General features: G+C 37.6%; 2 protein-coding genes and 1 non-coding gene across 4 annotated transcripts; 1 reads left to right on the top strand and 2 right to left on the bottom strand.

Moving 5' to 3' along the window:
* Positions 1–377: 377 nt before the first annotated feature.
* Positions 378–8,762, bottom strand: trnau1apb (tRNA selenocysteine 1 associated protein 1b). 2 transcript variants are annotated; one of them, XM_042428226.1, is made up of 9 exons: positions 8,341–8,762; positions 7,094–7,191; positions 6,507–6,606; positions 5,559–5,611; positions 4,013–4,141; positions 3,415–3,531; positions 2,784–3,084; positions 2,356–2,398; positions 378–1,598 (listed from the first exon to the last, which is right to left on the bottom strand). In XM_042428226.1, exons 1-9 carry the CDS (start codon positions 8,374–8,376, stop codon positions 1,462–1,464), a joined length of 1,014 nt encoding a protein of 337 aa, XP_042284160.1. In that variant the 5' UTR covers positions 8,377–8,762; the 3' UTR covers positions 378–1,461. The 2 variants fall into 2 exon arrangements, with proteins under 2 accessions (XP_042284160.1, XP_042284159.1); XM_042428225.1 differs by having other exon boundaries at positions 2,356–2,401; positions 8,341–8,761.
* A 1,067-nt stretch (positions 8,763–9,829) lies between these two features.
* trnaq-cug lies at positions 9,830–9,901 on the bottom strand. Its single transcript has one exon. It is a non-coding gene; the product is annotated as a tRNA-Gln (tRNA).
* Positions 9,902–10,325: 424 nt separating this feature from the next.
* On the top strand, positions 10,326–14,278 carry ankrd45 (ankyrin repeat domain 45). Its single transcript, XM_042428228.1, has 5 exons — positions 10,326–10,987; positions 11,955–12,122; positions 12,221–12,306; positions 13,329–13,467; positions 13,592–14,278. The coding sequence occupies exons 1-5, from the start codon at positions 10,711–10,713 to the stop codon at positions 13,606–13,608; spliced, it is 687 nt and encodes a 228-aa protein (XP_042284162.1). The 5' UTR covers positions 10,326–10,710; the 3' UTR covers positions 13,609–14,278.
* Positions 14,279–15,569: the final 1,291 nt, after the last annotated feature.

Below are 15,569 nucleotides of genomic sequence, written 5' to 3'. Positions count from 1 at the left end.
ATGGCAATGGCAAACAAATCAAGTTGAGGCCATTAACTTTGCTTACGATCACTGTTATCATCAAGGTTGAATTTGTTACACAAAGAATTTTTATCCATAATGTCCAATGGAGAATATTATAGAAGGTATGATGTGGATAGGCAAGGCAAGATATAGGGTAGATTGAGACTGCCTGAAATATTTTTGAATGAATGCTAACACCTTTTGTTTGTAACAATGGGTAGAAAATAAGTTGTGAAGGTGTTACTGTGTCTTTGCAAGCCCTCATGCTGTGTCCTTCATAAGAATAAGATACATACATATCAAAGTACAGAACCAACATTGACTTACTAACTCAAACATGCTGATTGACAGAACCTAACAGTGTTTACTGTAATGAGGAAGAAAGACAATTTTCCTCCTAAATTAGTTTTATTGATAAAATGTCTCCAGAAAGAAAATATATACAAAATATCAGCCATCAAACAGCAGAGAATAAATGCTGCCTTGACATCTGATACAACAAATTCAGCTGTCAACCTCACAAAATCATGACATACAGTTTCACAGCGCTCACAAGTGTTGGGAGGTTGTAGCATTCATCTATTATATAAGTAGAAGATAGATCTTCTTGTCTGGAAAGCAGTGATAAATTACATTTCTGGTTGATTTCTGTTGACTATACTCAACATCAACATCTTTCATAGTGAAAACTCCACCCAGATAACGCTCATTAAATCGATCAGAAAAATTAAAAAACGGAGGAGAAAGGTATTTACTCAAAAAATCCTTCATTAAAAAAAATGAACAAGACACTGATATACAAAGAAAATCTAATTACCATCCTGGACTGAGAGGATGTACATGGCGAATGACAATAAAAGGCATAGTTTTGTCTTCAGAAGACAGTCTCTTCCTCCTAAACGATCAGGGCCATATTCAATAAACTAAGTTAGCTTTTGCTGGTGTGTCCATTTCAACATGGATCAACAAGACCAAACTAAATGATAGTGAAGTTTGTTCCTCAGTGAAATGGTGAATTATTGAAACCACTCATGACATGTAACATATTTAGAAGACCTTGTTGGGTTTAATGCTACAGCTACTGTGAACAGCACAGAGGGTAACTGTGCACTTTGTCCCTCAACTCTTAGCTCTCCCTCCTCTGTGGTGTACAGACGAGTTCATACTACACAGTATGGACTACATACTAACTTCACTCGCTTGTTCAACTCTCTGAATATTACCAACATGGTAAACATTAAAATCAAGTGAACGTTTGTGTGTACTTTGAAGATGAACAGTATATCTATATGTACTGTCAGTCTTTCATCAGGCTGAGAGAAGCACTGATACACTGAACTGAAGTTGGGCTTTTTAAGGTCTCAGTGTGGCTTTAGATCATGGGAGATTATGTGGAGTACGAAATCATAAAAAAAGTAATATTTCAAATTTAGGGAGGGATTCGAAGAGACTAAATTATCAAGAGAGTGAGGGGATAGGGGAGTTAACAGAGTCCAGGGGCTCCCAGTGACAGTTCATCATGGCGTCGTAGAACTCCTCGCTGCGTTGCATAAAATCTTTGTTCCACTGGTCCACGTCACATTCAGGGATGGGCTCTGTAAAATAACACCAAGCAATGATTTATACACATCCACACAGTATGGTGTTTATCTGTACATGCAAACAAATGGTATGGGCCTAAGTCAAAGCGATTGTGATGCAAAAACAATAGAGACAACCCCAAACCAAACCTGGAGTTATGAATTTAACAAGTTATATCAGTAAACTATTTACGATTACAATTCCTTAAAAAGGGTTTAATCAGCTGTGACATTACCTAACATTACCACTAACATTTAATATACAAACATTTCAAGGTGCACCTGAAAAGATGTGAAAAGATTCAACAGTTATCTTATTACTTTTTTGCAGAAATAAGTTAAATTGTTTCCTGTATATACAATAAGGGACAAAACTGTGGCTGCTGCTTGACTGACGTTGTTTGTGGGATTATTTAATAACATAAATTAGAAGTGCTTAAACCGATGCGAACTGTGTCCTGAGTTAATAACTACAGACTTACTTTTGTAATGATAACAAGTGTTACCGGGAGGCTGCAGTGAGGGCGTAACGTCAGGTGCAGCAGCTGCTTTGCTAAAGCAGTCAAACACGCTGCACTGCACATTATAGCAGCAACGTCTGTCCAAGAGCTTATCAATATTTCAGTACTGACCAGTCAGCAACTGGTACCAATTTAGTACTGGTTCTCAATATCCATCCCTATTCCTGAGTTATTTTGGCAACATAACATTGGGCCTGCGCAGGCAGCAGACACTGAATGGTAATAAATATTTCACTGAAAACAGGTCTTACCTTCTGCATTATCTTCATCTATATCCTCAGTCTCCTCATGGCTCTGCTGAGGAAAGACATCAACTTTGAAAATATATGCCTTTAACAAGAAATCTGAATGGACACAATCATGCTACAAGAGCATAAAGGCACATATTTACATCCAAGATAGTTGCACTACTATCAGAACATTTGTGCACCTCTTGTGTCATATATGCTGGTTTGTGTCAGTGAGTTATTTGATTTAAGTCCATGTAAAGGAAAACCAGAGATTTCTTTTCAAACACATTATACATGTTAGAAAATAACTGCTGAAAACACATGAAAAGACTGAACTATCTTATGTTGCTCAGATATCATTTTTAGCTCGTAGCTTAAGGATATGAGCATTCCATATATTATATGGTATAACTTCCATTTGAGCATGAGTATCCAAGTATTTCACTGACCTCTACAGCTCCTGACATGTCAGTGGGTGGCATCCCCATGGGAGGTGGTGGCATCACATGGCCTGGTGGGGGGTATCCATATGGCCCATAGTTGTAGTTGTAGCCACTGCCGTATCCACTATTATAGCCGCTGTTATAGCCGCTGTTGTTGTAGCCGCCGTACTGGTCGTAGCCCCCCCACTGAGAGTAGTAACCCCCCTGACCCCCGCCGCTGTTACTGCCATAGTAACTGGACTGGGACTGGTTGTAGTTGCTATGGTAATTCTGGCCCTGGCCCCCATGGTAGTTGCTCATCTTCTGGCTGCAAAATAATAAAAATAGATATAAGTTTCAATAATACTCACATCTCATGTCATCAAAATTAGACATCTGATTTAAACATTCATGCAACAAAATGTTATGTGTTTCAATTGAATATTAATGGGTCTAAATTCAGAAAACATGAACATAGTCTGGAATAAGAGTGTCACCTATGGATGGCTTTGGGGTGCAGGTTTGAAGTTTCAAAGAAAAAGTTTATTGTTATGTGTTACTTCCTTTATCTGAATATACTTACACTTCTAAAATTATACGATTAAGATCCTTGATCATACCTTTCTATGGACTGATGAGATGATGTGCAGTATCTTACCTCTTTGCTACAGCGATACTGAGTCTGAGCGGTTTACCCCCGAGCATCGTACCCTGGCACTCCTCGATCGCCTTCTTCTGCTCGCTCTCCTCTCCAAACTTAACAAAGCCGTAGCCTCTGCAAGTCAAACAACAGTCAGCCCTTCTATCCTCATCACCACACACTCCATACTTGGCATTTAATCACCTTATAATGAGAAACAGAATATAATGGGTATTATTATGGTAGAACTGAAACTTGTTGTTTTACTTTTAACATGAGGTAGCATCACTTGAATTGTGAGTTGCTCTTGCTTAGCCTATATGGGGAAAACAATAGTTTTAGCATAAGACGGCAAGAAAACATTTTTTTTCAGCCTTTTTCGAAAATAGATGAAGATGTACTGGAGGTCAATGTCCATTGCACCGCTATGCAAATATTCATTACATCACAGAAACCAGGACATTTTTTATATAATATTCAATCCAGAACAGAATACACCATATCAAAGAAATAAAATAAATAATATATAGTTCAAGAAATCTTCCAATGTTAAGCAGAATACATCTAACATCACTAAAGCCATGGCGTCGTCTGGTCCACCTGTGAGCTGACGTACCTGGAGTATCCATACTGGTCAGTGACTACTTTGGCTCCCTTGCAGGAGGGGTACTTCTTAAAAACCTGGTGCAGCTGGAAGTCGTCCACCTCAGAGGCCAAGTCGCCCACAAACACTGAGAACTCCGGCCTGAGAGAAGTAAACACTTTACATCAAATCTATCACCTTTTATACACAGATATTACTGTCAAGCATTAAAGGGACAGCAGGCTTCTGGGAAATTTTACCATTTTATTCTTTTAAATCAGGGACACAACTGAGGCATGGGAATGGGAACATTTCCCTCAAACCTGTACTGTCTCTTTCATTTCTTGATGTTCTTGATGTAATTTGCATACACACGCATAAAAGTACATCATTTGCATACATGCAGCAGTCAAACAGACAAAAAAGTGAGGGAAGCACTGATATGAAAATTCTTCACACTATTAATAGATTGTTTACAAAAATCTATGCAGATGCCAACACTGTTAATTCATTTATTCCTGTTTGTCCATTTGTCTTTCACCTGCCTAAACACAGCTCACCGAGGACCATCATTTCACTGAGGCTACACGCTAACCTACAAGTACTGCTGCATTTATATAGTTTCTATTGTTTACTCCTGCACAATAATCAAACTTTAAGCCAATTTGACTTTGGAAAATTTGAAAAGATGATGACAATGTAGCTGTAAAAGTCTACAGTTTCAATGTAAACATAACTTCTGTTTGTTTTCAAGAAACTCCCTTTAAAAAAGGTCCTGCTCATCCATGCAGGTATTTTCAATCACTCTCACTAATTATACATATGTTGAACTTGGTTGGAGCTACGGTATGCTGGCAATTACATGATGTCATCAAACTGCATGTGACAATAACTGCCCAGCCATAGCAGGTGCAATAGTGGCAACGGGAGACTGAGGGAGCTGTCAATCAAGTACAGCCCACACAGTCTTGGGCTGTATTCACACCAAATCAGGCAATCCGGCACTACGACGTAGGGGGGCTACAATGGTGGGAGTGTGTCGTTTGAGGTACCAGCGAGACAATGAAATGCGATCCAGGAAGTCAAGTTGGAGTTACAGATTCATGCTTTTAAGGACTTAGAAGCCAAAACACTGCGCACCGGTTTGTAAAACTCACAGGCAGGATTTTACAAAGAAATCCACCAGGAATGTGTGCTTGCATGCATATGATTGGCCAATACAGCAACTTGCCAGATGACATTGGCGACATAAGTGAAACCACGTGTGTGGATGGGCTGTGGGTGTGTGGGGGCTTTAGAGTGTTTGTATTCCATGTATGAAGACTCATTGCACTAAATATCGATTAGATTATTTTATATTTATATTTTTTCACATTTACCAAACTGTGATATATCAGAAAAATACTCTCAATAATATTGTAATATTGATTTCAACCAGAGTGCCCTGCCTTGGCCAACATGACAGAGATGATGGCATCATTATTAATTCATCTCCACAGAAACAACATAAGTGTGTAGCATTTCTTAAACTTAGACTCAACAGTAAGATGCAAAAGTTAAATGTAGAATCATATCTTACCCTGCCTCTGGCCGTTTGCCGTAGGTGGCATAGTTTAGCTTAAACTTCCGGGGCTGCACAGGGGGGAGAGAAAACACACACTAAGCCAACCTCACACACCAAAGACGTGTAGTATAGCACTGATATTGCTGGAAATAGAGAGTGGAGTTATTATGGTTGTTGTTATTTGGGTTTACATACCTCCACCACCCAGACCAGCCTTTAGCCCATTCCTCAGTTAGTTCCTACCAGAGACTCTATTCCCCAGCTTCAAACAAAGTACATTCATGTACAAGCAGCCTCTCAGCCACCTTCAGCAGCAGGTGAACAGGGGAGCCCACTAGCTTGGCCGGCTCACAGGGCCGACAGCATTTCAAATTCACTAGCAAGCAGCTACAGCTCACAACTTTACACGCCGCCTGAGACTTGGAACGTTTTCAAGGTGGCAAAGTTTTTCTTTTTGTTTTACATCACCAGATCCCCGAGTAGATTTCCTGTCACTGCAGCCAATACAGAACATATTTTCACTTAATGGTATCTGTAACTGCTATTTAGTTTTGCTTCTTTGTTTAAATTGACTGGGAAAAGCACAATAGTGGTAGTGAAAGCAACACAAACAGCAAATTGAACAAATGTGCCACATTTCACTTAAGTATTAACAAGAATCTGGTGTTTTTACAGAGCAAAATGAAAACCTCACATCACATCGACTTCTAAGTATCCAGTACTGTTGTATTTCTGTCGTAGCAAAGGAGGACCAAGACTAGTTGAGCTCCACTATCCACACTCAGATCAACAATTAAATACTGCTTGATATCATAAAGTCTAATACTGAAAAAAAGAGGAAGGCAGTATTAAATTGTCAATAGAATTTATATATTTATGGAGAAACAATAATTATATATTGCGGAAAGTGGTACATTAAAAGACATATTAGTAGGTATTTTGCAATAACAGCATAGAACTGACCGGGTTTGATCCAGGAACCAGTTTTCCATTGAGTCTTTGGACACAGCGGTCGACACTTGCTTCATCCGCCAGCTCCACAAAGCAGTATCCTGCTGAACCCCTGCACAAGAGGACAGCATGTTAGAGACAGGTGAGGAGAAGCTACTTTCTATAAATATCTTTTTTTATAAAGCCACATGTGAATGGATAATGAATACATATTTATTTATAGAGCACTCTTCAAGATACTCAAAGACGCTCGGCACACACTCGGCAAGTTAAAAAAAGATCATGAACTAAAATAAGAACACTAAAAGGACACTTTGAAAAAGATAATCAACACTGTCAGGAAGTAAATGAAGTGAGGTTACTATAAGGAATATAAGAGAGGTGTGAACTTGTGCGGTGGACAGAGCTATGTACCAGAGAAACAAGTGATTTTGCCATCAATCCTGTTGTTGTAAGGGTGAGCAGTAGGTTGGTCTTAAAACAGCAGGTCGTCATTTATGGTGGAGGTGAGCCAGCTCTACTAAACCACCAGCATATCTAATATTGTAGCAGTTGCCTTCAAAGCTGTCACACAGAGGTTGGTGTTCTGTATATCCTACCCTGTTATCCTGTGAGTGATGATCTTGACTCCAAACGGTGATTCGCCCATAGCGCTGAAGGCCTGCTTGATGAAGTTCTCATCCATGTATGGGTCCAACTAAACACACATGCAAAGACATGTTATATTCATCAAATTTTAACCATAAACAAATGTTCAATGTACAAACTGTATACGATTATTATAAAATTATGACAAAACTAGCATCCATGGTCCTTTATAACACTTGTTGATACACTTGTAGCTTCAAAGTGGCATGCTTGGGACATTTTTAGAATGTTGTGTAAGAAAGCCATTTTAAATGGTTACGGCATGAAAAGCACAGATGTAAATAATAACATTAAATGATGATCCATTGAGGTGTCCCAGAAACCCAATGCAAAAGAGGCAGAATGCGCGGCACAAAGACATAAGAAAATCCAAACATAAATGGAATTCAGCCGTTATTAATAATGGTGTCTAACACTTTTTCAAAAGTTTAAGTATTGAAAAAACGGGGAATGAGCCACTAAATATCATTATTCATGTTTCCTTTAACGCTGAACTTGAAGCTAACTTGATCGTCGTGTTTTGTCTCGTCTCTCATTCTTGTTTATTGTACCTCTTATCTTTCAACAATTATGATTGAAACTGGCAGTAGTTTAGCTAAGATAAACACTTGCATAGTTGCTGTACTTAATTAACACTAACCACTTCTTAGCTTAACTTTCGAGATAACGTTGGAAAGCAATGTTTGTATGCAAAGCGAAATGATAATAGGCAATGAATCACACTTGTTACTGTAACTACGTATAACTAACGCGTGACGTCAACTTCAAGGTGTCAGTTATTTTTGTTTATTTAATTCAGTTACAAAGTTACAGTTCTGGAAATATCCTCCAAACTCAACTCAACCCTCTGCCGATATTAGAGCTCAGAGATTTCACACTATACACATTAACTGTGAACTTTACCGACATTAGCTGATGCTTGCTACAAGGTGAGGAGCTTAACGTTAACGGACAAGGAGTAAGTGTTTGATGTATCATTTGACCATCAACGTTTAACGTTATACTGTGTTTTGATGAAGTGTGTTCATCCAGTTTCTACCGACCAAGTGCTTTAGAGCAGAGTTCAGTCTAACCTTTTACGACAAGGGTCACACGCCGTTGCTAACATAACGCTAAACGAGCAAGCATAGCAGCATGCATAGCTAACAAGCTAAGCTAACGATCCCACACTGAAAGAAACAAGAAACTTCCAACATACATCACCCATCCACAGGCTCGTCTGTCTGTTGAACATCTTGAATGTGAGGATCTAGACCAAACTGAAATGTTTATAACGTTAAAAGTTTCCCCGAGCGTTCACGCCAAACAGGCCTACTTGCGGTTCCTCTTCCTGGGTCCTGTCTGGATGGTAACCCTAGATTTACGAAGCTCTCGCGAGATTTGCAAGGAAGCAGTAACTTTAATCCACACCACGTTTCAAGTGGTCATTTTAACCCAAACCATGATCTTTCCTAAACCGCAATGAAGTGGTTTTGTATCTACACCTAACCACACCTTAACCTTAGTGTTGTCACACAATAAAACAGCGAGAGAAGAATATTTTGAAGCGGCTCGTTTCGTAAATTTCCGCAAATCTATGGTTACCATGCAGACAGGACCCTCCTCCTATTCCGACGCTTTAAAAAAAAAAAAAAAAACTTTATTAACAACACTTGTAATGCAATTATTTATACAGGGAGATAAAATGAAATAATCACAAAACACAAGTAGACAGAAAATTGTACAATGTAAAAAACATAATACAGAAATTAAGAGAGAAAAATAAATAAATATTAATTAAAAAGTGAATAAGCAATATTGTAAATGAACTTAAATTATCTAGCAATGTTGTCCACAATGTTTCTCAAGAGATGAAATGTTTTGATAGTTCCGCTTTTGATACTTCCGGAAGGTAACCCGCAAAAAGTTAAAAGTCCCCATTGCAACGGTGCTTATCATCAACATTATCTAGTATATTATGTTATTTTGGGAGAAGTTCAGGATCTCTCTGCTTGCATGTCAGATAATATTCACTATGAGCTTAATGCGTTCATAAAATTACAATTCTGTGTATTTTTTTTTTTTCATTTCTACTTATCTGCACACATGTCTGAATTCACTTAATACGTTTACGACAGTGATAAATGACAAATGATGAGTGATCATGTAGATCTAACTGTTGCGTTATGATAAGAAAACATTTCATAAACAGAAGATTGCTTCACTTAAAACGTTTCTCCACACATAGAATCATAGCAGAGATGTGTAAACAGGCCTACTCATCAACACACGTGTTGTTGCCCTAGCTTATTTGAAATTCAGGTTGTACAGGACAATAAATAAATAAATGACTTCTTGATAACCCGGTTGTAAGTGACTCCTGTTAATGAATAGTGTGGGTCATACGTGATCAGGTTATACCACTTGGCCATCGATCCTTACTAGTTTTATGATGGCGTTGTACATCAACTTTATCGTTTTCAAAGTATTTTTGACATCATTAAAGATAAGTTAACTCACGAGAGGAATGATAGATGCCTTTTGTCTCTCTACAGATGAAATGTCTCCAAAAAATACGTAGCTGTATGTGCTACGAGGTATTGTGATTGATCACCTTGATTCATGTTAATTCATGGTTGTTGTGTTTTAATTATATCAAGTAACTAATCAAACCTCGAACAAATCCTTGATCTTGACGTTAAAAAATTAGGTCCTACCGAGATTTGAACTCGGATCGCTGGATTCAGAGTCCAGAGTGCTAACCATTACACCATAGAACCGCCGCGTGCATTGCTTCTTAGTATACGTGGGGTCGAAAGTGCCATAACGAAGCCATTGTTTTTAAAGATGATCTTAATAGATAGAAAGTAGACACAAATAGATAAGACAGTCATTATCAAATGACATCGAATTAGAGTTAAATGCTAACATTTGTAATTGAGGCGATAGAGTTTGATGCAGTTAGTGTAGTTTCATAAGCGGTCAAATTAACCCAATGAGAAATTGATTAAATTAATACATCCAAAACGACCAGCAATGAAAGTTATAAGCATTATGTAAATACTGAAATCAACATTTTACTATCCATAATATCACAGAGGTAGTAAAAAACACAGAATGGATGTAAACCTGCAGCTGGGAGGTCAATATAGCCTGCACACGTCCCTTCATGCTACAAAGTTATAATAAATCATAATAATACATTTGTTATTCACAGAGAAACTCAAAGTGCTAAATAGAACAGACAACATAAAGAAAATAATAAATGCTACTTTTTGAAAGCACGTGTTGATACCTTTTTGCCACTAAAAAGCCCATTTCTGGATACTTGTGATAAAAGGCTTTATTTCCCTGTCAAATAAATTAACTAACACTGACTCAGCTGTTGTCATATGAAGGCTATTATTGATATTTTTCTAATACTTCAGATAGCATATTGGTTCATGTTTTACCCCCCAAAAAGTTTTTTGTCTGTTATTGAATGTTTTTTAAGTCCGTGAACAGTAAGAATTTCTGTAACAGTTTCATTAAACTCAAAGCTTTAAGCACGAGGTGACGCTGTAACCATGGTAACAGTACATTTCAGCCTATGCGGGCCGGACTGGTAGATAAAACAAGTGTGTGCGTAATGACATCGATACAGGAAGAAATCTTTAAATATGTGTTGTCTGGGGACTTGGAGTCGATTAAGCAGTGTTTTGAACGTGAGACTGTTACAGAAGAGTCGCAGGAAGAATTTGACTTATTCGGAAAGAAGGACGAGGCTGGGAGAAATGCTCTGTTAGCTGCCTCCATGCTGGGCAGCAGCGCCATCGTCTCTGAACTGCTCAATAACGGAGCTCAGGTCAATGAGCAGACTGTCAGAGGTGAGTCACTGGCCACTTTTCTAAGCTTATTACTGTTCAGTTCATTTAAATTGTATAACAACAAAAGAGAAAAAAGTGCTTTAGCCACTAAATAAGTTGGACTACACAAACACTAAATAACTGAAACACTTCTTTGAGTCCACCTCGAAGCAACTAAGCGTGAAATAAAGTCAAATTAGCTTTAAATGTCTTTTTGTTTCATACCATAATATACATCTATACATACAACTGGAGATATAAAATACCACACAGCACTAAAATGCCTGGTTTCTCACTAACTCTGGTTAACATAGTGATGACCAATGAGGATAATTCATTTTTAATAAATTATGGTCTTTTTTATTCATTAAATTCCCCAATGTTCAATTTAAATCCATTCAATCAACAGAAATAAATAAGAACACGTGTGTATAAACGTTCACATGGTGTATGAACATGTATGTGTGCATCTACATGCAGAGGATTCAGAAAGTATTTAGACCCCTTCACTGTTTGCATACTTTATTGTGTTGTAGATTTACTTTTAAATCGATAAAATTGTCATTTTCCCAAATGACACGTTATTAGAAATGTTTGTAAATTTGTTAAAAACCAAAAGCTGAAATCTTTCCTTCATTTAAGTATTCAGACCCTCAATTCAGTAATTTGTAGAAGCACCTTTGGCAGCAATTACAGCCTCTAGTCTTCTTGAGTACGTCTCTACAAGCTTTGTGCACCTGGATATGGGGAGTTGATCCTGTTCTTCCTGGCAGACCCTCTCAAGCTCTGTCAGATTGGATGGGAAGCATCTGTGAAATGCCATCGTCAGATCTCTTCAGTGTGCAACACAGTGACAGTTGTTGTATCTGAGCTGGCCTGAACTCTCAGAGTAGGATGTATGTTTCTTCAGCTGCTATAATCACAGTTGTATTTATTCTGGTGTGAGCCAGCTATACATGGCCTCAGTCTGATGTTCTTTGTTTCCCAGGTTATTCATCACTGCACCTTGCTGCTTGTTGGGGTCACCTGGAGACAGTGAGGACTCTGCTTGAACAGGGAGCAGATACACAGGCCAAGACCTTCAGAGGGGAGAGACCTGTAGACCTGGCCAAGAGATACTCCAAGACAGACTGTGCTGACTGTCTCATCCTGGCAGGTGTGTTGGGCTTGATGTTATGGCATTACTTTAGCAACAGCAGGATTAGCAATGATGTATAAAATTATTAACCTGTATGTGTATTTATCTCTGTGCAGAGGCTGAAAAGGGCTTGATGTCATTTGTAGCCTTTGTTAAAGACATGATTTCTGATCCAGAGAGGAGCCTCACAAAGGAGGAAAAGGTAACATGTCCTGTACATCAGGATTCAACAGGTTATCAATCCACATATTAATTATTAAAATATCCCTTTACATAAAATAACATTGCCATGATTGCACATTTTACACTCTGCTATAATAGGCCTCTGTCAGCAGAGAAGAACATTTACTCCACTGGTTAGACTCAAATTGCACTCGGATAGATCAAGAAGACATGTGATATCTCATCATGACCTACATGCATTCACAGACACAATGACAGTTTTTAAACAATAACTTGGCCTAACTTCTTTTTGTCATTCTTTAGATGTGGGTAGCCTTTATTCAATTTTATTTATATAGCGCCAAATCACAACAGAAGTTATCTTAGTGCACTTTTCACACAGAGCAGGTCTAGACTGTACTCTTTACTTTACAGAAACCCAACATTCACCATGAGCAAGCACAAAGAAAAACTCCCCTTTATCATTCTTTTTTTTCATCTTTCATTTCTCATTTAAATCTTTAAAAAAGTCTTCTTTTAACAATACACGGAACAAAAGTAAAGTGGGAAGAGAGGGGGAGCAGTTTCCATTTCCATCCTCAGCAGAGTCTTATTGATTCTGTAATTTGTTACTTCAAGTTTCAGTCTAACATAAAAGAAGTGATTTGTCTGCCGACAGACCAAGAAATTTGCTGCAAGTTTTGACATTAAAGAAGAAAAATAAGAGATAACAATATCCGTCTGCAGTAATATTCCTGAATTTGTCATTCCTGTGCGGAGAAAAATACACCATCATACACTGATCCAATATTATATTATATTTTTATGTCACAACATGCATCAAGTTTTCATTAGCCATAGTTCTCAGTGGTGACACTTTCACTGTGTGTAAACTCTCCTCAAAGTTACTATAAAATGTAAATGTATTTTTTACTGTACATGTTTCACAATAAGATATCAGTGACTATGTGTTGTATTTGTCAGTTACAGACAAATACAACACATAGTCACTAATGGTTAAGAGTTAAAGAATACAGAAGTGTCTCTTTTGTGCACATCTAGAACATCTGTACACGAACATGCTCTGCTAAGTCTGAATGGATCCAAAGTGTCAAAAACGCAACAGTCTCAGATTTCATGGCCCAAAGGAAAGACATGGAGGACACTCTGCAGCCTATTCTCAGCAAACTATCAGCTCAGTGTAAGTAACTATAGTATTACTGAACAACACGTATTTTACAGTCTCAGTATGGGTTATGAAGTGTGTTTAATTGCATGGTTTAAATCTTTTTGTGACTTGCGGATTGTCTTATTTATTTCTGCAGCAGCAGGAAAGATCTAAGAAGACAGAGGAAGATCTACTATATGTGTAAAATTGTTCTCTGACTAATTATTTGGACATCAAAATGTATATGTTAAGTGTTTTAAAAGGTTTAAAATACTGCTCAATCACAGCACACAACCAGTGTTTCCCATTTTAATATTTTACTAGAGTTTGACTAACATGATATTTAGTTTCAATAATACTCTGACACTGTTGTCCCCTGCAACTAATTATTATAACTTAATTTACATTGCACCTTTCTTAATTAAAAAAATGCAAAGTACAGTACACTAGCAAGCACAAAAGACATTATAAAGACAATATAGATGAGTTTGAATGAATCACATTTTCCTAATAGAACATCTTAAAGGTTCAGTTCACACAAATTTTAAAGAACATTTTAGTACTCGGCTCTAATAAAGCAGTACTAGCCCAGCAGATAGTTTTTGCTTTATTTGTCAAGGTTTTGAAATCTGCTGCTGCTGACACCATCGTAACGCAATAATTGCTCACTGCTTTCAGTTGTAGTGCTCACACTGTTGAAAATATGTCTTTCCAGAAATAATGTGGGCTTTACTCAGGATAATCCAGGATAACTGACATGCTGAATAAAAGTGTTGATGTTCTTTTTTTTTCTTTTTAATCAATGTAATTAAAACGGTAATAATAAAAAAAACATGGCCAAATATTTTCAAATATTGATAATTGAAATACATGTTTTATTTGTATTAAACGTTGAAAGCTGAAACACTCGTTTTAACCTTCCCAATGTGAGCTTTGATCAGTTTCTTTATAGTTTGAAAGAACAACTAACATAATTACAAATCTTACTGAATGTTGGTGACATTCACAGTGTTGTTCTAAAAAACATTTTGCCTCCACTCACTGATCTCTAACTCTATCTCAATCAAAATATAATGAACATACACACAGTCTGTTCATATCATCATGCACACTGATGTTTTATTGGAAATTCACAGCAGAAGCAGGATGACAGAGACTCACAGAGCAGCTGTACAACAACCTGTTTATCAGAGCAGCTGACTGACACGTGGAGTTAACCTCAATCCACACAAAAGAGCCTTTCAACAAACTGGTACATGGCAGCAACACCTTCACTACAATGCTCACTTCTTTATCTACAACCACTCTATGAACATGGTATCTGCAAGTATCAGCGCCATGTATCAGTTGTCATCACTCTCCACACATATAGAGACCAACAGACGACAACTGACAACGAGTTAAAAACTTGAATCCGCTTCCACTTCATTTTCTTTTGTCACTTCTTATTAGTTTAAATCAAATGTTTTGCAATATTTGAATAAAAATGAGAATCCTCTGGCTGAACTGAAAATAAGTCACACCTACTCCTGCATGAGAGGTAGGGACAGGGATTTAATGAGGTCTCTAAAAACGGTTGTTTTCAGTAAGTGTCATATCCATACAGAAAAGAAAAAACGGATATAAAAGAGACAATATCACCTTCAAATATTTCAAATTCCAACTCACAATGTAGTGAGTGACAGCATCAGTTTAGCTGTCACCATAAGTCACTGCTTATTGATTGTATCTGATTTTTCAGGTGTGTAGAGCAGAACACATGGTGCCCACTTATACTGTCTGACTATAATCTGTGGTTATACCCATCATCCTCACCCCAAACAGACTCACATGTATGCATGAATCATTATTCCATTATCATCACTTAAAGGTTTCTTTCATACAGTAAATAACATCCAAACTGTCTATCCAAACAATAGTACCCATGTAATTTCCATGTCACTGTAACACCATTTCCACTGCTATTGCAGCATTACCCTTGCATATAAACAAGTGTTACCATAGCAACGTACACAATAAAACAATGCTGAGTGCTCATCCCAGGACAATGTTATCTTGCACAGATCAAAGGCACTCAAATCATAAAACTGAAATTTAGCACATTAAGACCCAACCTGAAATAGCTGCATCAGCTC

The sequence above is a fragment of the Thunnus maccoyii genome, chromosome 12 (genome assembly GCF_910596095.1).
Source record: "Thunnus maccoyii chromosome 12, fThuMac1.1, whole genome shotgun sequence".
NCBI classification, from domain to species: Eukaryota; Metazoa; Chordata; class Actinopteri; order Scombriformes; family Scombridae; genus Thunnus; species Thunnus maccoyii.
The sequence above is the reverse complement of the archived record's forward strand: the minus strand, read 5'-3'. Positions and strand labels throughout refer to the sequence as shown.